At 54.6% G+C, this 23,136-nt stretch overlaps 2 protein-coding genes across 2 annotated transcripts in view; both read left to right on the top strand.

The window, feature by feature from the left end:
* The first annotated feature begins 387 nt into the window (after positions 1-387).
* Positions 388-12,797, top strand: TFAP4 (transcription factor AP-4). The gene is made up of 7 exons (XM_061208101.1): positions 388-770; positions 8,454-8,619; positions 8,726-8,824; positions 9,233-9,403; positions 10,007-10,147; positions 10,790-10,945; positions 11,765-12,797. The coding sequence occupies exons 1-7, from the start codon at positions 682-684 to the stop codon at positions 11,957-11,959; spliced, it is 1,017 nt and encodes a 338-aa protein (XP_061064084.1). The 5' UTR covers positions 388-681; the 3' UTR covers positions 11,960-12,797.
* A 9,222-nt stretch (positions 12,798-22,019) lies between these two features.
* SRL (sarcalumenin) overlaps positions 22,020-23,136 on the top strand; it is a 29,906-nt gene continuing 28,789 nt past the window's right edge. The window contains exon 1 of the mRNA XM_061209142.1: positions 22,020-22,073. The gene's annotated coding sequence lies outside the window, so the exon portion shown is untranslated. The remainder of the gene's footprint in view (positions 22,074-23,136) is intronic.

Below are 23,136 nucleotides of genomic sequence, written 5' to 3'. Positions count from 1 at the left end.
GACGGCCGCCAAGCGCGCAGACCCTGCACGGAGCAGTCCCCGCCGGACCCCGGGCGCGCGGGCTGGGTTTCCTCGCTGGCCTTTTTTTTTTTTTTTTTGCTACGCTTGCCAACCTGTCAGCTGATGGACCTCATCACCCATAGTGGCGCATGTAGCTCGACCGCAGCTCGCTCCATTCACGCCGCGCCCTTCAAGCCCGCCCGCGGCCCCCGCACCCGGAGCTGGTGGGGAGGCGCGCAGACCCTGGCCACCACTCGCCCCCGGGGGCCAGCGCCCCTCTCGCCCGGGCCTCGCGCCGCCCTGGGGGGCGCTGCAAATAGTCCTTTGTTTACATGCAATTCCTTACTCCGCGGAAGGAGGCCGGGGGAGTGCTGAGTTTTCACCAGCTGTTTCCCGCCTTGAAACAGACATCTGATCAGCTGCAAACACACACACACACACACACACACACACACACACACACACACACACACATATACACACGCCCGGGGAGGCAGGCCGGAGAGACCTCCCTCCCGCCCCTCCCGCCCGCCTCCCTCCCCTCGCCGCCGCCGCAGCCAGCATCTGGGACCGGCCGATTCTGCACCTCCGTCCGGCGCTGCCCTTTGATTCGGATTTCCATCTTGTATTCTCCGGCGGACCGCGGGACCTGGCTCGTGCAGAGGAGGGGGGCCGATCGCTATGGAGTATTTCATGGTGCCCACTCAGAAGGTGCCCTCTTTGCAACATTTCAGGAAAACAGAGAAAGAAGTGATAGGAGGGCTCTGTAGGTGTGTACTCCTTCTCCCCCTCACCCCCTTCCCACGATTGCAGCCCCCGGCTAGTCCGCCCCGGCGGGCGCGCGTGTGCGCACGCATGGCCCGCGCCGCGGACCCTCTCGCCTTTCTTAGCCGCCGGGGTGGCTGCAGCCCTGCGCGCCAGGCTCGGGCCGCTCGGGGACCCTCCTCCCTCGGAACGTGGGGGCCCCGGGCGGCCCCGGTCACTTTTGTCCGCTGCAGGCGGGCGAGTCGCGACGTTTGTAAATTGCAAACAGACCCACGTGGTTCTGCAGCAGTCCCGGCCATGCTTGGTGCTGGTGGCTTCCCCCCCCCCCCGCTTCCTCCTCCCCCCTCCCGCGGCGGCTTCCTTCCTCTCCCTCCTTCATCGCTCTCTCTGGGCGCCCCCTGCAAGGGGGTCTGGGGGGCCCGGGGCGCGCGTGGGGCCGCGGGGTGGACGGCTACAATGCAGCTAAGCCGCGGCTCCGAGCGCGGGGGGGCGGGCGGGGAGCCGGGTGGTGTGTTTGCAGGGAGCGGCTGCAGCGGGGTCGGGGGGGCGTGCTGGAGTCGGGGTGCGGGAGTGGGCGGGACCCGAGGGGCCGGCGCGGCCCGCCGGGAGCGCCGTGGACCCGGGCACGTTGGCGGCCACTTGCTAGCTTGCCGCCCGCGCCCGGGCGCTGTTTACTAGCGAGGCCTGGACGTGACTCTGCAGCCCTCTTGGAGTAGGCGGACCTCAGCGCGCCGCCTCGCGGGAGCAGTAGTTCTCCGCGCCGCGTCGGTGCGGCATTGTGGGAGTTGTAGGCGCGCCTGGGCCACGCTTTACCCGCACAAAGCTCTGACCCCGCGGGCGGGATGGGCGAGGCAGGCCGGGTGCGGGGCTTTTTGGGGAGGGGGCATCAGAGGTCGCCCCTAGCCTCACCAGGCCGCTGCCCGCCGCACGTGGGTCTCCGCTGCAAACTTTCCGGTCTCGTGCCCCTCCCCCCAGCCATAAACCGAAAGCGTCCGGTTGTCCAGCAGGCTGGGTGGGTGGGTGGATGGGTGGTCCGAGATCCGTAGCCTTCCCCGGGAGGCACTTTCTTAGTTTGGCCCGGGTTGCTCCAGATCTACCCTTTACCGCAGAGTTATGGGTTAGCGGAATCGCCCTGGACAGTTGTTAAAATGCACACGCCCGCAATTCCGATCGCTAGGAGAAGGGCCTCGGCATCTGCATATTGAACACAACCTGCGGGACGGCGATACTGCGTGGGTTGTTCTCTGCGGGTCCAAGTTTGGGACCTGTGGCCCCTTTCCTGCCGTGCTACTTTAGGAGCGAAATGGCTCCCCAGGGCTGGGGCCACGTGCTCTGCGGTTCTGGGCAGGCAAGGCGGGGATTGAGGGAGGAGGAGCCGCAGGCGGTGTGGCCCAGGCTGGTCGACACCAGGGGCTGCAGAAACCAGGTTGGGGGAAGGTTGCTGCACACGTATACACCCCTACACCCCCCCATCCCCCCATCCCCCCATCCCCCCATCCCCCGCACACACCAGGGCTCCCACCTTAACTACTCTTTTTTTTTTTTTTTTTTTTTAATTTATTTATTTTATTTTTGGCCGCATTGGGTCTTCATTGCTGCGTGCGGGCTTTTTCTAGTTGCGGTGAGCGGGGGTACTCTTCGTTGCAGTGCGCGGGCTTCTCATTGTGGTGGCTTCTCTTGTTGCGGAGCACGGGCTCTAGGCACGCGGGCTTCAGTAGTTGTGGCACGAGGGCTCAGTAGTTGTGGCTTGCAGGCTCTAGAGCGCAAGCTCAGTAGTTGTGGCGCACGGGCTTAGTTGTTCCGTAGCATGTGGGATCTTCCCGGACCAAGGCTCGAACCCGTGTCCTCTGCATTAGCAGGCGGATTCTTAACCACTGCGCCACCAGGGAAGTCCCTTAACTACTCTTACGTTCAAGGTGGTGGGCAGTCAGCAGCACCACCCTGAGTGTTGGCCCTTCCCTAAGGATCACCTGGAGGGCTTAGCTGTAATAAGTGAAAAGAAAAAAAAAAAAAAAAAAAAAAAAATTCTGGAGCACATAATGCATTGTAGGGATTCATTTTGCGAGATTTTTCTCACTGAATTGTCACAATCTTCCTCTGAGTAAAGTGGCTTTATGATTTCTGTGTGGGCGGAGGATAGGTTTGGGAAGGAACAGGTAGGGCAAGTGGTGGGGCTGGGACTTGAACTCTGATCCCAGAGCCCTGCTCTTACCCTGAGCTGCTGATTGCTCAGAGGGGGCCTGGGCAGTGAGGAGGTGGGTTGAGCTGCCCCAGATGCTGGAGTGGACATTCTGGGCCTGATCCCAGGCAGGCTTGGTACCATAGGACCCTCTGGCTGCCAGGCCTGGGCCTTGGCCGCGTCCTCTCTGGGCCCCCTAGGACTCCGGCTTGACCTGTTCCTCTTCCAAGCCCCCCTTCAGAGGAGTCCAGCAGTCCCTTAGGGACCAAGTGCCCCAGGGTTGGGCACGGGGACTACTCAGCTTGTCCAGCTGTGAGACAGTTGTCAGCCCATGCACTGGGTGTGGATTTGGGGCCTCTGGGTTTTTTCATTTTCAGGAGGAGCTGCCGGGTGAGGTAGGATTGAGTGTGGGTTGGGCGGGGCCTTCTGGCTGGATATACTCGCTTCTCAGACTGGTGGACTTTGCTCCATCCCTCAGTGACTAGCAGGGCTCCCTGCTTCTCTCCTCAGTCTCCCAGAGGGGACGGTACCGTACAGCGGCACGCACATAAGCTGTGTGGTTTTGGACATGTTGCCTAACTGCTCTCAGCCTCCGTAAAATGGAGCACCTGTGAAGTTTGGCTATGTGTGTGGAAAGTGCCTGGTAGCTATTAAGTGGCACTCAGATTCTTAGAAGCAGGAGCATGGTGGTCTTAAAGAGTTTACCTACTGCCTGCCATAGGGGGGAAAGAGACCAGCTCCCCTCAGAAGGAGTTAGAGAACAATTAGGGACTTTGGAGTGTGTTGGGTCCCTGATCTGGTATTTACGAGGCACCTACTTTGTGCTGGGATTGAGGACACCACAATAAACGAGAACTTGCTCCTGTTCTAAGAGCTGGAAGTCTTATGGTGCTACAGGACAAGTCAGTTTCCTTAGAGCCATGGGTTCTCCTGGGATCCTGGGTACAAACTCTGAAAAAACAAGGCATCCTGTTATCCTCAATCTGTCTCCCTTTTTTTTTTCCTCCATCTCTTCTAAACTTCACCACGACCCTATGAAGTGAGGCAGTAGTCCCCTGTTTTATAGATGGGGAAACTGAGGCTTTGAGAGACGAAGTGGCTAAGCTTGGGGTTCCATAGCTAGTAAGTGGCAGGGCTGGAGTTTCCACTTGAACCCAGTGCAGGGCTCCCTCTGAGGGGCTGGAGAAGCTGTGGGGAGGGGGTGTTTCTGATGGGAACAACCTGGACGTGGTTTGTTCTGGGACTGAGGGCAGGGTGTATGGATAGAAGCAGCAGGGATGGGCGAGGGCCCCGGGCTGCTTCAGTACCTGCGGCAGAGAGAAGGATGGGGGCCTTGGGCATCCTTGATGAGAGGGTCGTCTTCCTCCTGTCCTCCTTTTGGGGTATGGGAGAAACCCTGCGTGGGCTTTCCCACCTCTGACTGTGTAGACATTGAGTGGTGGGTGTGTGAGTGACTTCGGGGCAGTGTGAAATGAGAGTTCTCAGTGGCTAATTTGAGGCTGGAGCCGGGCAGGGGGGTGTGGGGATTAGGGGATACCAGTTTGCCCTTGGGCTAGGCAGGAGGGACAGGTACAGATCTGGATCTAGAATTGAAGAGCCGGCTTCCTGCCCTTGAGCCTCTGGTTGGGATGTGGGCATTATTCCAGGGGGGGCTGTCTTGGGGGCACCCTGGTAGAGGGGGGTGGCAGCTCTGGTCTTGGCACTGGAGGCTGGTACGCAAACATTTCCTTGGCCATTGGCTGCCCAGCCCCAGGAGACTGGCTGGCTGAGGCTCTCAGGGAGGGAGACAAGTAAGAGAGAGCATCTGTGGACCGGGCCTCACTGCTCACCTGGGGGGGTCTGAAGTTGATGTGAAGGAGGTGGAGGACCTTACAATTACTGTAAATCATGTTTACTTCTGCAAAACTCAGAAAGAAATGTAAGAAACTTTCAGGCATTTACAGAAAAATCCACTTTATCTAGTAGAGTAGCAGCTGGAAATGCTAATTAGCCATCCTGTATAGGAACCCCTGGATGGCCATGATTCCACTCATCAGAACCCCTGGTTAGTCTGCATTCTATTAAAGAAACTTCCAGGGCTATTTAGGTGAGTTGGTCTTGGTGGCAGCCTAAGTCCCTATGAGGAACTGTGGCTTTGGGGTGAAGTCTGTTTTCTGGGACTTAAGTCTGTACTAGGTTAACCAGCAGCTGGTTCCTGAACCAGGAGGCTGGGCTGATGGACTTGGTGGTAAAGGGGACAGGATAGAACATTCGGAAGAGCCAGGATGAGCAGGCCCTTTCTCCCTTCCTGGACGCCAGGCCCCTTCCTTCTGGGAACTTCTGGGCTGGGGCCTTCAGGCCTGGGGTCCTGTGGTCTCCTTTGGTGTCTCCCCAGCTCGTGGGCATCCTGGGGAGAAGGGAGGGGCTGAACGTTGGCTTCCCTGGGCTGAGGTTTCATGGGCAGATGAGCTGGCTGGTGGGGCTGTGGCAGTGGTGGGGGGCAGTGGGTGTTGAGTTCTGGCTTCAGCCTGGGGAGTTGGTGGGACTTGGGGGCTGGGAAGTGCAGGAGGTGCGTTGCAGCTGTACCCTGCTATGCCCGCTGTCATGGTGTGATCTTGGGCAAGTCACTTCACTTCTGGGCCTCGTCCTGTCCCACCATTTGTCAGGAGGGCCAGGGCGCTGCCTCTTGAGGCCACACACAGGGCTCTGGTAAGCAGGGCTATGTGTGAGCCCTCAGTAGAGGGTGCCACCCCTGGGTGGGGGAGGAGAGCATTCGTTTTGGTTCCTGCAGGTGCCTGTGGTGCCCTGGTGTGGCTGCCTGACCTTGGACATGTCACTTCCCCTCCCAGAACCCTAGATTCCTCATTGCAACGCAGCCACCCAACTGGGTGTCAATGGGAGTCAGACAGGGAAAAATATAAAAAGTTCTGTGAGTGATAGTAAGAGCTAACCTGATGGCAGTGCACACCCATGCTCAATCCTTTCTACAGGGGTGACTGTCACCTGTCTGTCGGGGTGTCCGGCTCTGAGGAATGGTGCAGAGCCCACTCTGCCCTGTGGGTAAGAGCAGGGCTCTGGGATCAGGGCTCAAGTCCCAGCCCCAGCACTTACTGTAGCTGTTCCCTTCCCAAGCGTCAGTGTTCTCATGCCATAAGGCCGCTTAACTCAGAGGAAGATTGAGATGGTTCAGTGAGAAAATTCTAGCAAAGTGAGTCCTTAGCACATTACATTAAGAACTCAAGACTTTTTCATATTTTATTTTATTTTATTTTTTTGGCCATGTCCCTCGGCTTGTAGGATCTTAGTTCCCCAACCAGGGATTGAACCCCAGCCCACGAAGTGAAAGCGCCAAGTCCTAACCACGAGACCGCCAGGTTAAAACAGTAACTCTGTTGCTAGTGTCTCCAGGTGGGCCTTCTGGAAGGGCCAGCACTCAGGGTGACCCAGTGCTGGAGGTGGGGCTCCTTTCTGACCCCTTACCACTCTGGTCAGCTCTGGCCTGTGGGCATCACCAGGGAGTACCCAGGGGTGGGGTGAGTGGGGGGGGGGCGGTCTCTCCCTGTATCTCTCCGGGGCAGGGATGGGGAAGCTCCCAGACAGGTCTCAGTCACTCAGTGGCTTGGCTTCCTAGGGATATTTCTCCCCGTGTCTTTACAGTTTTTTTTTTTTTTGGCTGCGCTGTGTGGCATGTGGGATCCTAGTTCCCCGACCAGGGATCAAACCCGTGCCCCATGCAGTGGAAGTACAGAGTCTCAACCACTGGACCACGAGGGAAGTCCCCCCTCCCCATATCTTTAATCCACCTGCCGCAGAGGGTCTGGAGGGCACTGCCAGACCCAGGAGCCTGGACTCAGTTCTGATCCACGCCCCCCCACCCCCCCCCCCCCCGCCTGCAAAGGGGTAGGCAAGCCACTGCTTATCAGGTCTCTGACCTGCATCCTCCCCTTTTCACCATCACCCCCACTGTAGGGGCAGGGAAACTGACAGAAGGGAGGTGCCCCTGGCCCAGAAGTGGGGGAGCCAGATGCCCGGCTGTCTGACCCTAAAACTGTGTCCCTCCCACTCTGAGCCCTAAGTCTCATTTGTAAATGAGGGTCGTGGGCCCCCTTTCCAGTGCTGTGAGGGAACTGTATCTTGGGGAGGGTCCCAGGGAGACGCTGGGGGTGCTGGTGCAGGACAGGGCTTCAGACCCCCAGCAGCGGCTGATGTGGAGCCTGCTCCCAGCCCACCCCCAGCTGACCGCCCTCTCTGTGGGAGAGGGGGCAGAGACCCAGGAGGGGGCAAGAGCGAGTTTAGGGTCCCTCAGGGAGCTGAGGGGGGACAGGTGGGGCAGGCTGGCGCGCCAGCAAGGCCTCGGTTGTCTCTAGCTGTTGCAGATGTGCTCCCCTCCTAAGTTTCCAAGCAAACTCCTTTTTGCCTAGGGATGGGCATGGGGGCCTGGGCACCTACCTCTTTGAGCCCAGGCTCCCCCACCAATGGAACAAGGCTGCCCAGAATCCTTTCCCCATTCTCCTAGACCCAGAGGTGTGAGCTCTCTTGGCCCAGGCCTGGACCAGGTCACCCCAGGAGGGCCCCTCAGGAAGAAGCCAGGACTGTGGCTTTGGGTGGGGCCGGTGGCCTCTTCTGGGAGCCCAGCATCTGGAAGCCATCAGTCCAGGGGCGGGGGAGTTGCAGGAGAGGGCCTGGAAGGGGAGCATGCCTCCTCCAGGCCACACACAGGCCCACCTCTTGGGAGCAGTGGCGTTGGGCCCACAGGCCCCGCTGCCGTCTCTGCCTCCTGCCAATGCCTCTCGGCCGGCAGCCTCGCCCCCTACCGCTTGCTGCCTTCTCTCTCACCCCACTGGCTGCCGCTCCTGCAAGATGCAATCACATAATATGCAATAACATCGCCTACTGCATGCTGGGAGCCTCGATTCTCTGGCACAGGGTGGGCCTGCCTTTTGGGATGGGTGGGCTTCAGGGAGAACTGTCCCCAGGGGAGGTTGGCCGGGTCCTCTTCCTGGAGTGAGTGGTACCTGTCTTGTCTTTGAAGCCTTAGCCCAGGGTCTGGGGCTGGGCTGGGGGCTTATGTAGTAGCTTGTGGCTGTGGGGATGGGAAGGGAGGAGGGACATCTCCCTCAGTCCTCAAGCCTGCGACCTTGAAGGAGGGGGTCCAGGTGCATAGCAAGGAGCTCAGAGGTGTCCCAAGAGCAGGTGTCTCTGATTATCACCTGAGGCCACCTGCATCAGAATCACAGGGATTCTTAGCCATGTGGGTTTCTGGGCCCCACTCAGACCTGCTGGCCAGACACTGGGCTCGGGACCTGGGGTCTGCACGCTTATTTTGACACCCAGGCATCCCAGAGCACGCTACTCCATCAGCCTCCTGATCTACTGGGGGTGTAAGCATCAGACAGAGCTGGTATCTTCTGTAGTGAGAGGGATGCCTGTTACACTTAGGCCCCTCTGGAGATGAATTGTAAAGACAGGGGCCACTGGGGGCAGGGCATGGAGGGCACCCAGCCTGAGCCTGTCCCTGTCCTCCCCGCAGCCTTGCCAACATTCCATTGACCCCTGAGACTCAGCGGGACCAGGAGCGGCGGATTCGGCGGGAGATTGCTAACAGCAACGAGCGGAGGCGCATGCAGAGCATCAACGCGGGCTTCCAGTCCCTCAAGACCCTCATCCCCCACACAGATGGAGAGAAGCTCAGCAAGGTGGGCAAGCGCCGGGAGGACTTCCTGGAGGAGGTGGTGGGCTGGAGCAGATTCGGAAAACACTGTCAGCCAGGGTCCCTGATTTGTCTGTCCCTCCTGCCCTCAGGCAGCCATTCTCCAGCAGACGGCGGAATACATCTTCTCCCTGGAGCAGGAGAAGACCAGACTCCTGCAGCAGAACACACAGCTCAAGCGCTTTATCCAGGTAGCGCCCTGCCCTCCTCCTGGCTCCCTCTCACTGGCATGGGCGTGTCCGGGCCCAACCACTGGCTTGGGACTGTGATGTGGCTGTGGGTCCTTTCTTCCCCACTGACCTGCCTACTTCTGGCACTTGCCTTCCTGCCCAGGCCCTGATTTAGCCAGGGTCAAGTGCAGTGGAGTGGGCTCTGGAAGGAACTGGGTGACTTTTGGGAAGCAAGTCCATTCTGCCTCCTTTCCCAGCTTTGGCTGTCTGGTGGATTTGCACACTGGGGCTCCCCAGTGCCGGTGCACCTGGGTTTGACAGCTTTGGGGGGCTGCGATGGAGCTCCCCACCCCCACTCCCGGTGGTGGTGGTGGTGGTTGTGGTGTATGCAGTGTTACAGCACACTCACCGACCCCTTGGGGTCCTCAGGAGCTGAGCGGCTCATCCCCCAAGCGGCGGCGGGCAGAGGACAAGGACGAGGGCATCGGCTCGCCAGACATCTGGGAGGACGAGAAGGCGGAGGACCTGCGGCGGGAGATGATCGAGCTGCGGCAGCAGCTGGACAAGGAGCGCTCGGTGCGCATGATGCTGGAGGAGCAGGTGAGGCGGGTGGGCGGGCAGGCGGGGGATGCTGTCCAGCTCTCTTCCTTTCCTCCTGTTATTTACAGGAGCTCCTGCTTTGTGCCAGGCCTAGGAGAGGGGTGTCCAGTGGGGAGCAAAGCAGACAGGTCCCAGTCCTTGGGGGTCACTGTCTGCCTGGGGAGAGATGAGTCAAAGGCTCTCACATCGTAATCATGCAGCTGTGATAAAGGCCACACTGGATGGGTGGGCATCAGGAGGGGGACCTGGGCTGGTTCCAGATGGGCCGCCCCATAGCTTCTCTGTGGAAGTGACCTGAGCCGAGGGTGGGAGGGCGAGTCTCACCGCTGACCAGGCAGAGAGGGGAGAAGGGTGCTCCAGGCAGAGAGAACAGCATGGGCAAAGGCCTGGGGCTGGAGGCAGGCAGGGAGGGAGCATGGCATGAGGGGGGCTGCACGGGAGGGGAGCAGAGTCAGGGCGGGCCTGGCTGGCTACGGTCAGGACTTTGGTCTCCACCCCGAGGGTGGCAGGGAGGCCGACCTCAGCAATCTGTGGGCCCCGAGCTGGGGGAGGCGCCAGGGTGTGGCCCGGGCCCTACCCCTGAGCCCGCTGTTCCACCCCCAGGTGCGCTCGCTGGAGGCCCACATGTACCCGGAAAAGCTCAAGGTGATCGCACAGCAGGTGCAGCTGCAACAGCAGCAGGAGCAGGTGCGGCTGCTGCACCAGGAGAAGCTGGAGCGGGAACAGCAGCACCTGCGGACCCAGGTGAGCAGGAGGTGCCTGGAGGGGCAGTTCGGGCCTGGGCCGGGGCCAGGGCTCTCAGACTCAATGTTGGTGCCTCTGGGTGTCTAGCAGGGTGGACCCCGGGCCTAAATCATGGTAATGCAGATGTTCCTGGCTTCCAGGTGTCTTGCATACATTATTACATTGAATCCTTATTGTAGCCCTTTGAGGCCTGACCTGTTATTACTCCTGTTTACTGACAAGGAACTGGAGGCACAGAAAAGTTCAGTAACACACCCAAGATCCTCAGCAGTTTGGGGCAAGGATTTGAACCTTGGCCATCTAAATTCAGTCTGAACTCCCGACCACCACTGTATTTGTTAGATGTGAAGTGCTGGCTTGGGTCTGAAGAGGGAAGGGCCATGCAGTCTTAGACAGCCTAAAGCCCCTCTCCAGGCCACCTTTTCGTCATTCTTAAAATAAGAGGGGTGGGAGGGGTCACAAACTGGACAGCCCCCAGCGAGTGAAGGAGGCCGATGGGCTGGGGTGATCGGTGGAGGCTCTCCAGGCAGTGGGCAGAGGGAGATGGTTTTGGAGGGCCGTCCCACACCCTCTGTGGCGGACAGAAGGGAAGGGGCAGCTCCCAGAACCTTCGCAGAAAGACTGAGGGCCTCTGTCTTGCAGCTCCTGCCCACTCCGGCCCCTACCCACCACCCCACGGTGATCGTGCCGGCGCCAGCACCCCCTCCCTCCCACCACATCAATGTCGTCACCATGGGCCCCTCCTCGGTCATCAACTCTGTTTCAACATCCCGGCAAAATCTGGACACCATTGTGCAGGTACCTGGCTTGGGGAGGGGGCAACGCATGGGGGGTCGTCCTCTGGGAATGGGCCCTTTGTGGGGAGATTAGAAAGTGGGCGACTGGAGGGGATTGGGACAGAGCTTGAGCTTTGTGGGGAGGAAGTCTGGAAGCCAGATGGGTCTCCATCTCTGCATCTGGGGTGAGGGGCAGAGAGGGGGGACTGGATGGCCCGGAAGACCCCATTCTTTCTCTCCACGTGGCATTTGCTGAGGGGGGTCCTTTATTCCCGGAGCCCCCTGCTTTCAGAGTTCCTGCATCCAGCTCTTGGGTTGGTCCAGGACCTGGGATGGGGGGTGGAGGTGGCAGTGACCGGTTGGGTGACAGTGAAGCCTGGCTTCACTGTCAGCTCTGAAGTTCGACCTGAAGTCACTATTGTGCCCAGCCTGGGGCAGAGACCTCTTGGGAGGCCCAACAACATTGCAAAGAAAGAAACAATTAACCCAAAACGCCCAAACAGAAAAAAGGCCATCAACCCCCCAGAACTTGAGTTGCACGTAAACCCGACAAATTGAATAATAAAATTTGTAACAGAGGCCTTCCATAAGCCAACAAGCAGACTTTAAAATATGTAAATGAGCGTAAGACGCTTGTGACTTCACGCAGCTGGGCACTGTTTCCCCTCCAAGTCGTTTTCAGCTCAGCAGAGGGCTTCTGAAGTTTGTTTCCCCTGACTCTGGCAGGCTGCCCCTGCTTTGCCAGGCTTACTTCTGGACCTTTCTGGGGGGGGTGTGGGTGGTGGGGGAGATGGTGGCTGTCCACATGGCCCTGCCATCCTCATGGCAGCCTCTCCCCCAGGCGATCCAGCACATCGAGGGCACCCAGGAAAGGCAGGAGCAGGAGGAGGAGCAGCGTCGAGCCGTCATCGTGAAGCCGGTCCGCAGCTGCCCCGAGGCCCACGCCTCCGACACCGCCTCCGATTCGGAGGCCTCGGACAGCGACGCCATGGACCAGAGCCGGGAGGAGCCAGTGGGGAACGGGGGGCTTCCCTGACCACCCCCCAGCCCTCCTCTCCCTTCTGGGGGCTGGAGGGGGCGGGGCAGCAACTGGGAGAGATGAGGGTGAACGAGTGAGGAATTTTTACAAAATTACGGCATCATTTGGGTCTCTTTTATGACCTCTTTTTCAATACTGTAAATTGACCTTTGAGTGAAGCCACCCAACCCGAGGTCCGGGGCTGGGGCGGCAGGAGCGCGTGGCAGCACCGGGACACCTGGGGCTGGGCCTCGGCCCCGGAGGCTGGGGAAGCGGACACGGAGGTGCCTGGCCTCTCTCCGCCAAAAAGCATTTTTTCATTGAAACATGTTTTTAAGAACAGGGAAAATCAAACAAAACCCCAAGGTATTTCTGCCCTCCCCAGAGCCAGCCCTACGACCGTCAGTTTTTAATTCCCCCTTCCCTCCTCTTTTTGGTGTTCTTTCTTCTTTAAGCACTTACATGGGTTGGGGGTCTGGCTGGGTCGGGGCTCTCGGGGTCCGGGGGTCTCCGTTGCTTCTCGGTTGGGGTTTGCTGCTGCCCTTCTTCCCTCCCCTCCCTGTCTCAGCACTAGGAATCGCCACTCTCCACCACTGTCCGGCCCCCACCTCTCCCTCCAGGTTTCCCATCTTACACCCCAAAAAAGTCTTTGTCTTTCTCTTTTTGTTTTGTTTGTTGTTGGTTCTTTTTTGGTTTTAGTTTTGTTTTTTTGTTTTTTGTTTTTTTTTTTTACAATTTTGAGGTCTTTGTGTTCAAGGAGAAGCTATTATATTTTGTTAAGAAAGTGGGGGGAAAAAACCAAGAGGCCACTGTGCCTTTATAAAGAAACAAAATAAAGTTTGTACTTTGTTTTTTAGATTCTGTGTCTCCTGGATGTGTGCTGTCATGAGGAGCTGGCGAAGGCTTCCTGGGGTAGCGTAGGGGGTGTTCTCTGGGCCCACTGGAGGGGATTGGATGTGGGTGAGCGTGATGACTCCCCCAACTTATGTGTGGTGTTATGATGAGAAATTGGCATCCTTAGATTCCCTGGGTTTACTCTGGGGATTCTGCAAAGATGGGAGATGGTGTTGGGGGTGAGGTGAGTGGCTCCCAATTCCTCCTTGGTGGGAGGCAAGGAGAGAATGAACAACCAAGCCATAGGTTCCTGTCTCCTAGAGAAAGGACACAAGATGCTCAGTGGTCCTGATTGATCCCTAGGCTTTGCAACTTCCTCGGCTTGTGTAACCTCTTGGAACTTCAGTATCCTCATCTACAGAAGAGAAGTGAGCACTCCCTTATGGTGCGGTGTTTAAGAGCTCAGGTCCTGGGGTTGGTCTGCTGGTGATCAGATCCACCTTGGGCAAACCACTTGATCTTTGAGACTCAGTTTTCTCTTCTGAAAGTTGAGAATCATAATGGCACAAGGACATTACATCTTAGTTGGTAAGGGGGTGGTCCTTTAAATTCCTTCATCCTCCATGACCAGAGATTGCTTTATAATGTGTCCCTCTTGACCTGCTTTTCCTCAGGTACATGACAGGTACATGGGGACTGAGGCCAGAGAGGAAGAATAGCTGATTCACATCTCACCCCACAATGAATGCCTCCAGACAGGAATTTGCTGAATAGAAAGGCAGGCAGGAGCCTGCATTTTTTCTTTTTTCTTAGAACTTTTAATACTTTTTTTTAGTGAAATTCACATAACTTAAAATTAAGCATTTAGAAGGGAACAATTCAGTGGCATTTACTACATTACTATGCTGTGCAACCATCACCTCTATCTAGTTCCAAAACATTTCTCATTCCAAAATGAACCCCTTACCCATTAATCAGTTTCTCCCCATTCCTCCCTTCTCTGAGCCCCTGATAACCACCAATCTTCTTTTTGTTTTTTAGTGTTTAAAGAAATTAAAGTGTAATTTAACTTCGGTAAAAATTCACTTTTTAGTTTTTGCTTGTGGGAGTTTTGACAAATGTGTAACCATCACCATAATCAAGATATAGTTTCTTCATCCTTGTGTTCCCCTATGTCCCTTTGTGGTCCACCCAGCCCCTGGCAACCACCGACCAATCTATTCCTATGGTTTCTATAGTTTTGCCTTTTTCAAAATGTCATATACTATAAATATATTCATTTACAGTATATGACATTACATATTTAGCTTTTTGAGTCTGGCTTCTTTCACTTAGCATTATTACTGTAGTTTTCTCTTTTGGGATATATTTAGATATATTTACATAAATTAAATGCGTGTTTGAGGGAACCCTCTTCGCTAGGATCTGGGCGGGGACGCCCCTTCCCAAGGCCAGCAGAGCGACCCCTTTTGGCCAGGTGCAAGGCGCGTCCGACGGGTTCCAGGCAGCTCCTGAGAGGGTCAATAGAGGGCGCTACGGAACCGGGATGTCTGGCCCAGCAAGGCGGAGGCTCCGCCTCCTTCCGGTGTCTGTGGAACTACGCAGTTCCTATAGGCCAGAGGCGCGGCTCAGGGGCGGGGCCAGGGGAATACCCCAAGCCCAGACCTGTCGTGGCGCGCCCAGTGGCCGTAGGCGGTCTCACCAGCAGGCGGCGGGAATCAGGGGCGCGGCCTCCGTCGCGCCTCTTCCCGGACTCGCTCCGCCCCGCCCCTCGGTGCGCATGCTCCTTGGTGCCTCAGGCCATCTCGCGCGCTCCCGACTGCAAGCTCCTCTGGCCCAGGCTCGGCCCCGCCCCGCGCGCTCTCACGCACGCTCCGCACGCAAACGCCGCGAACCCGCGGTTCCTGCGTGTCTTCCGCGTGGAGGCGCTCGTCGGCTTTTCCTTGCACCCGCGGGCTCCGAGGACGCGGCCACGGGTGGTGGCGCCTGCGCTGCCCGGCGGAAGTCCGGCGCGTTGCACACGTGACTTACGACGGTCTAGAGGCCGCGGTCAGAAAGGAACAAGAGACATTAATTTTAATAGCACGTTTCCTTTTAACCCGCAGTGTCTGAAACGTTGCCATTTCCGCACAGGTGATGAATGCAAGAAACTACCCACGAAGTATCTCATTCTTTTCTTCCTGCCGAGTCTGGGAGCCCTGTGTGTATCTTGCTCTGGCTACACCTCCGTGGGTACGGCCGCGGGTCCGGGCGTCAGGGGCACGTGGGAGCCAGGCCAGGGGGTCGGAAAGGGCACGGTATCCTACGGGCAGTGCGGACACTGGCCTGGGAGGAGGAAGAAGTGGAGACGATGTGGGAACCGGATCGTAGAGGACTTCCAAGCCACGCTAAGAAGCTTGGACTTTATTTTTTGTGATGGGAAGGGGTCTAGGAGAGCCACGATCAATGCAAAGTTCAACAAAACCTGTCTTAAAAACCTTTTTATTGAAGTACCGTATAAAGTACACTCAGAAGAGGGCTCATAACTGAAGTGTTTAGCTCCGTGAATTTTCACAAATTGAATATACACCCGTGTAGCCGGCACCCCACCAAGCCCTCAAGTGGTTTGCTTCTTAAAACTTAATTTTTGGAAGTATAGAAATGTACAGGGAGGCCCCCGGCACCCTTCACCCCGCCTCTCCCAGTGCTAGCGTCTTGTTTGCCTAATGTATGACATGGAAGCCAGGTGATCGCTGTTAGTGCCCACCGCAGGGCTTATTCAGATTTTACAGTTTTACGTGCTCTCACTTATGTATGTGTGTGTACAGTTGCTCTGTACCATTTTGCAGCAGCAATGTTTGAGAATTGGAGTTGCTGTGCAACCTCATCAGCACTTGATATTGTCAGATCATTATATTTTTCAGTTTTTTTTTTTCAACAAATTCGGTAGGTGTAGAGTGGAATCTCACCACAGTTTTATTTATTTATTTATTTTTGGCCACACAGCGTGGCATGCGGGATCTTAGTTTCCCGACAAGAGCTGGAACCTGCACCCTCTGCAGTGAAAGCGCAGAGTCCTAACCACTGGATCATCAGGGAATTCTCCACAGTTTTAATTTCTATCACTATAGATTAGTTTTGTCTATTTAATTAATTAATTTATTTTTAAATTTTGGTCGTGCCACACAGCTTGCAGGATCTCAGTTCCCTGACCAAGGACTGAACTCCAGGACACAGCAGTGAAAGTGCTGAAGCCTAATAACCACTAGACCACCAGGGAACTCCCTAGTTTTGCTTATTTTAGATCTTCATACAAATCATACAGTATATATACTCTTTTTGTCTGGCTTCTCTTAATATTTTTTGAGATTCATGTATGGTTTTGTGTATATTAGCAGTTTGTTCATTTTTATTGCTAAGAATATTGCATTGTATGAACATACCACAAATTTGTTTAGCCAGTCACCTAACAATGGACATTTAGGTTGCTTCCAACTTAACGGCTATTATGAATATATTTTAGTAGATGTTGTCCCCCAAATAGATTGTGCTAGGCTATTGATTCTGCCACCAGTGTGGCCGTGGAGGGACATTCTAAGCATGTGACTCTCTTTGGTGATGGTTTCTTCGGGAGGGGGCTAGGCATTCTTGGTTCCTGGTGGCCTCCCCCACCCTATTTTAAGGTTTTTGTTAGGGATTAAATCTCATGGGAAATGTATGTCTGCTCTGATCTCAAGGATCATTACATTACACCATGTCCTCTTTGTGAAGATCCTCAGAAGAAATTCCTGTTGAGTCTCAGCAGCAGAAATAATTTCACTTCTCCCGAACAGTTGGCTTGTTCTTATTTTAAGGACACTGTGAATTGGCAAGTGATCAAGTTACACACATGGGAGGACTTACGTATGTAGTGCCGTTTGCTTTTGTATCATCAGCCTTACAAATGGCTCCATTTTGTGTGCCTGCCTTTGTGTGGTTTTCATCTCCTGTTATGTCCAATTCTTGCTTTCTTGGTGTACTTTATGGATATTTGGGAGCCATCTTTATGCTTTCCTGGCACAGGGTGGGTTATGATAAATAAATGCTGCTTGTTGCCCTGATTTTGGGGCGTCCCTGGCAGCAGGGCATTCGCACCAGCTCTGTGAGATGTTTGAAGGGTTGTCTAGTGGAAAGGGGTGGGGGGGAGGGGGCTTCCTGTGACCTTGGCCACCTTAGCGGTTGGTTAACTGGCCTCAGACCAGTACATAAAGCACATGCAAATCCTCCAGCCGCCTCTTGGAGCTGGCTGGCCACGCTGTCCTTAGCCTCAGACTTTGTAGTCTCTGGCTCTCCCCTATCCCACCCGAGCCTATCCCATGGGCCCTTCTTTATCCGGCTGCCTCTCTGTGCTTTCCTGGATGCTACCATCCTTGTGGCATTTGTCTTTTTCCCTCTCTCTGGAGTTCTGTGTGCCTCCCTTGCCCTGCAAGTCCTGCGCTAGGGGTGAGGTTAGTGCCATCCCCTGCCTTGGTCCCCTCTCTCCTCTTGCCCTACTGAGTTGCAGCTTCTGGTGTTGATTGACGGGAGCGTGTGCTGGCTGAGAGGAGGGGTAGGACTGGGGGCTGGGGGGCAGGTCGGGCCCTGAATCTGGCAGCTGTAGGAAGGAATGAGCTCCCCAAACCGGCTCTTCCCCCACCACACCCCTGGTGTTGAAAAGGAGCTAGGAGTGACAGCTGCAGAGTTTCCTGAATTAGGGGGCCTAGGTCACAGGTTCCGTGGCAGCCTCAGGATCAAGTTCAAGAGGAGACGGCAAAGTGATTGGAGAAGGCTGCGGTGCTGTACACATTCCAGAGATTCGTTGTCTGCCTCACGTTGCCTCCCCTCCTGTGGGAGATAGAGAGGATGCTCTGAAAATTCGGAAAGAGAATTGATGAAAATGTGTTCCCTTGTAGGGAGGAGGAATTGTCTGGGGTGGACGGCGCAGAGGGTTAGTGGGGGGCTGCATGTTTGAGATCAGGGGAGAGGCGGTCTCCATTCTCTAGGGGACTCTCGTGGTGCGTGTCCCTGGCTTCCTGTGGGAAGGTGCGGTGGCAGGTGAGGAGGAGATCTGGAGCACTGTGGCTGGTTGTGGGCCTCACCTCATATTCAAAACAGCAGAGTTAGTGTTCTCTGGTAGTGAGTTCCCTGTCACTGGAGGTATTCAAACAGAGGTCTCTGTCAGAGCTATTGGGGGGGGGAATTCCTGCACTGGGTATGAATTTGGGTCCTTCTAAGGTAGACAGCCTCTAATTTCTGAGGTAAATGGGAAGGTTCTCTCAGTGAGGGCTACTTCAGAAGAAATGAAATCTGCTGACACCTTGATTTTGGACTTAAACAGCCTCCAGAACTATGAGAAAATAAATTTCTGTTTTTTAAGTCCCCAATCTGTGGTATTTTGTTATGGCAACCCTAGCAAACTAATATACTGTCCTTTTATGACTTTTGTTTCACTTAGCATAGCATTTTCAAGGTTTATCTATGTTGTAGCATGTAGTAGTATTTTTTTTTTTTTATGGCTGAATAATATCCCATTGTATGGATGGACCACATTCTGTTTATCCATTCATCTGCTGATGGACACCTGGGCTTTTTTTCACCTTTTGGCTGTTGTGAATCATTGCTGGCTGTACAAGGATCTGTTTGAGCTCAAACAGGGCATGTTTAAATCAAATGCAGTCAACCCTTTAAGCAGTGCTGGGCTCACCCTCCCCGTCTGCCTGGCTTGGGTTCCTGTGCTTTCTCTGACCCTCTCTCTGTCCTGCACCCCCCGCTCCCTGTCACAGCCCTCCACCCTCTTCCCTGCCCTGCTAATTCCTCTCCTCCCCCAAGGCTGGCATTCACTTGATTGATGGGAGAAGCCCCGGGTTTGTGAGTCGGGCGGATCCGGGTTCAGGCCCAGCAGCTCCGTTCTGAGTTGGTGACGTTGAACAAGTCCCTTCAGCCCTGAGCCTCGGGCTCCACTGTGAGGTGGTAAAGTCCGCCTCTCGTCCCTTGAAGCCCCTGGTGGGGCGGGCGCCTCCTTGGCTTGGACGTCCTTTTCTCTCCCGTGACCGAGCGCTGCCTCCTCCCTCACGGGGAGCACCCCCCAGCCCCCCAGCCGTGAACATGGGTTGGAAGACTCAGTGTTGGTGTGTCGGTCAGGGTCTCCTGAGAAACAGCCAAGGGGATATGTGTTTACAGAGGGAGGTTGTGGGGACCGGAAAGTCGGAAATCCACGGGGGAGGCGGCAGCTGGAGAGTCAGGCGAGTCCACGAGTCCAAGTTGCTGTCTAGTCTGAACGCAGAACTCCTTCCCCCTCGGGGGACCTCAGTCTTTTCTCTTAAGGCCTTCAACCGATTGGGTGAGGCCCACCCACATTAGGGAAGATGGTCTGCTTGAGTCAGAGGCTGTGGATTTAAATGTTAAGCACGTCTGAAAAACACCCGCACAGCAACATTCAAACTGATGTTTGACCACACAGCTGGGCGACATGGCCTTGTCAGGTTGACACATAAAGTTAACCATTGCAATCGATAACTCATCAGTTCTCTTCAAACTGATCTATAGATTCATCCTAATCCAATTAAACTCCAAGAAGTCTTTTAGAAAAACAATTGACAGGCTGATTCCAAAATTCATGTGGAAGTGCATGAAAGGGATGAGAATAGTCAAAACAACTTTAAAAAAGAAGATCAAAGTTGGAGGATTCACACTACCTGTTTTCAAGATTTATTAGGAAGCCATGGTGATCAAGATAGTGAGGTATTAGTGAGGGGATAGACACATAGATCAATGGAACAGAATGTAGTCCAGAAATAGATTCACACATATATGGTCAACTGATTTTCAAAAAAAGATGCAAAGGCAATTCAGTGGCCATTTTAACAAATGGCCAGTTGTACTGGAACAACTGGACATCCATTTGTAAAAATCTAAATTTTGGTCCACATCTTGCAACATATTAAAAAAATAGCAGAAAATGGATTATAGGTCTAAATGTAAAACCTGAAACTATTACATTTCTAGAAGAAAACAGGAAAAAAATCTTTGTGACCTTGGGTTAGGCAAAGAGTTCTTCAGTATGACACCAAAATAAAATAACAAATTGATCAATTGTACTTGATAAAAATTAAGAACTTCTGCCATTTGAAAGACACATGTGAATGAAAGGTTAAGCCACAGACTTGGAGAAACTATTTATGAGTGATGTTTCTGATAAACAGCTTGCTCCAGCGTATGTAAAGAACTCTTAAAACTCAATAAAAGAAAACAACTGGTAAAAAATGCGCAAAAGACTTGAACAGGCACTTCATTGAAGATGCACTGAAGAAGTGGATGACAGGGAATTCCCTCCTGGTCCAGTGGTTAGGACTCCATGCTTCCACTGCCGGGAGCCCGGGTTCAATCCCTGGTTGGGGAACCCGCAAGCCGCGTGGTGTGGCCAAAAAAAAACAAAAACAAAAGAGAAGTGGATGACAGATATACACATGGGAACATGCTTAATATCATTAGTCGTTAGGAAAATGCAAATTAAACCTACAATGCAATATCACTACACACCTGTAAGGATGACTAAAATTTGAAAGACTGACCAAGTGCTGGCAAGGATGTGGAGGAAGTGGTGGTGGGAACGTAAAACGGTACAGTCATCTTAGAAAAAAAGTTAAGGGGGCGAGGGATAAATTAGGAGTTTGGGATCAACATATACACATTACTATATATAAAATAGATAAACAACAAGGACCTGCTGTATAGCACAAGGAACTAAATATCTTGTAATAACCTAGAATGGAAAAGAATATGAAAAAGAATATATACATATATGTAACTGAATCACTTTGCTGTACCCCTGAAACTAACACAATATTGTAAATCAACTATACTTCAATAAAAATTTTAAAAAATTAATTAATAAAAGAAAGAAAAAATTTAAACAGACACCTACCAGCCATTCCACTCCTAGGTATTTACCCAAGAGAAATGAAAGCGTATGTCATAATGAATTGTACACGAATGTTCATAGCAGCTTTATTGGTAATAGCCAAAACTTGGAAACCACCCAGAAGTCTCTCAATAGATGATGGATAACAAACTGTAGTCCATCCAGGCCATGGAATCAGGATCAAAAGGAGTGAACTATCCATACGCGCTGCAATGTGAAGAAATCTCAGCGTAATTATGCTACGTGAAAGAAGCCAGATAAAAAGAGCACATATGGGGAGATTCCATTTATATCAAAATCTAGGAAATGCAAACAAACGTGTAGTGACAGGAAGCAGATCAATGGTTGCCTGGGAAGGGGTAAGAGGGAGGGACATGAGGAAAATTCGGGAGTGAGGAATCTTCGTTATTTTGATGGTGGTTATGTACGTGTGTCAAAATGTATCGAATTCTACACTTTAAATACGCTGTTTGCTGTGTGGCAGTTGTACCTCAATAAAGCCATTTTAAAAAGCACATGAAAGATGCCAAACTGACTTTCGTCCTTTCCTCCACAGACAGCTGTCACCCCCACAGGGAGCCCCCTTCCCAGCAGGACCAGCCAGTGCTACCCCTCCTAGAACTGGCTTTCAGGGGCCATCACGTGCCCTCAGGAAGAGTGCATCAAGTAGCACATAGCAGAGGCACCGCTGGAAAGGGATCCGTCCCTCCACTGTCTGACCGACCACACTCAGAGCATCCAGCGCGCCTCCTCGCTCCCCTTTTTCCCCTCCCGCCAGCATTCTGTCTCTTCCAGAGGCCTGGGAAGGTGAAGCTCCTCGCCATCGACCCAAAGGTCAGGTCGCGGAGTTTCCTTAACTACCCATCGAAGCTCTCCCCTCCTGACCTTCGGGGAGGGGCTAAAACCTGTGTCAGTGGCTGTCGAATAGGCCCTTCGTTCACAAAACTGAAGCGTGTGAAGGTCACTGATTGCCCAGACTTCAGCTCAAGTTACTGCAGATGCTGGGAAGACTCGGTTCCTGAGTCCCAGACCTGACCCAAAGGACGCCCCACGTTTTCTCTGCTACCCCGCCCCGTGACCCCTGTCACGTGACCCCAGGCAGCTAGGGGAGAGAATCCAGACGGGGCCCTGCCTTCCGGGGTCGGCAGCTGGCGCAGCAGGGGCAGAGCAGCCTCCTTGCAGCCTCTGGGGTCTGACCTGCTTGCCCATCATGTCCGTCCAGTTGCCCTAGTGACTGTGTGACCCTTCTCCCCCGCCCCGCGCTGCCACCCACCCTATAAATAGAGGCGAGGAGCAGCTGGGCTCTCTTGGCAGTCACGATGAGGGCGCTGGTCCTGCTCTGCTGCTTCGTGGCCTCGCTTCTGCTCCCAGGACAAGCAGGTATGACCCCTGCCCTGTCGGCCAGGCCAGTCTGCGACCCCCACGAAGCCCCGAGGTTTTATGTTTACCATGGGGTGGGGGGCTCGGGCGGAGATGGAGGATGAGGCCTCCGTGATTCCTGGAGCTGATGGCAGACCTTTGCTCCCAGCCGGTCTGACCGAGAAGGCACTGGGTGCGGAGACCTGAGAGCACCTGGGGCTTGTGGGGAGGCCAGAGGGAGCGGAAGCCGTGACCCGAGAGGTGCAGGCAGGTGCAAGGCCTGGAGCAGGGGGCCAGGGCCAGAGACAAGGGCTGGCCAGTAGATGTTGCGGAAGAGAACCCCAAAAGTCAAGACTAGAGCCTCCTAGATGGACAAAAGACCCCGATCTTGGAGGTGGAGGGGCCCCTGGAGGTCATTGAGTTGACCCTCCCACCTGGTGGAGATCGCAGAGGCCTGGCTTTGCATGAGTGAGGGCGGGGTGGGGGGGGCACGGCTTGGAAACAATGGGACAGAGTGGGGGTCAGTTTGGGACAGGACTGAAGATAAAAGTTGGGGATCAGGCTGGAAACCAAATTGGACACAGTTCAGAGGAGGAATGGGACCCACTCGAATGAAGCTGGGCTAGGCTGGGGGCTTCATCAGAAGGGGGATGGGGCCTGCGTGCCGTGGTTTTCCTTTGACATCTCAGCACTTTGTGTGGCCGAGGCAGTGGCTCTGGTTACGGCATGGGGGTTATTTATAGGCGTGGAAGGGGTACCTGAGCATTTTGTCACCTCTGTTCCCAAGACTCCTGGGGATGAGTTCCTCTCAGGGGTGCTCCAGTGGTGCTCTGGGGACACCCCAGGAACCCGGACCTCCTGCTTTGCCTTTTCATGACAGCTGGCTTCATCTGCGCTGGGGATCGTGGGGTCTGGGAGCTTCTGTTTCTTGAGGTCCCAGACCCAGGGAGGAGAGCCCGCGGCAGGCAGGAGAAGAAGCCATTCCCTGCGGGGTTAGAGACCAAGGTTGGGGGCTCTGGCCTCACATGTGCCGCTGGGCCCTGCCCTTGTCTGCCCTTGAGTTAATTTGGGCTCCGTGGGGCTG

Source organism: Eubalaena glacialis, chromosome 13 (assembly GCF_028564815.1).
Source record: "Eubalaena glacialis isolate mEubGla1 chromosome 13, mEubGla1.1.hap2.+ XY, whole genome shotgun sequence".
Classification (NCBI taxonomy): domain Eukaryota; kingdom Metazoa; phylum Chordata; class Mammalia; order Artiodactyla; family Balaenidae; genus Eubalaena; species Eubalaena glacialis.
This window is presented reverse-complemented; position numbering and strand designations above follow the sequence as displayed.

Bases quoted from the DNA above. Each gene is read 5' to 3' on its own strand.
- TFAP4 (XM_061208101.1), top strand. From the start codon at position 682: ATGGAGTATTTCATGGTGCCCACTCAGAAGGTGCCCTCTTTGCAACAT. The intron at 8,620-8,725 runs GTGGGCAAGCGC...TCCTGCCCTCAG, and splicing joins ATGGAGAGAAGCTCAGCAAG to GCAGCCATTCTCCAGCAGAC. The intron at 9,404-10,006 runs GTGAGGCGGGTG...TTCCACCCCCAG, and splicing joins GCATGATGCTGGAGGAGCAG to GTGCGCTCGCTGGAGGCCCA.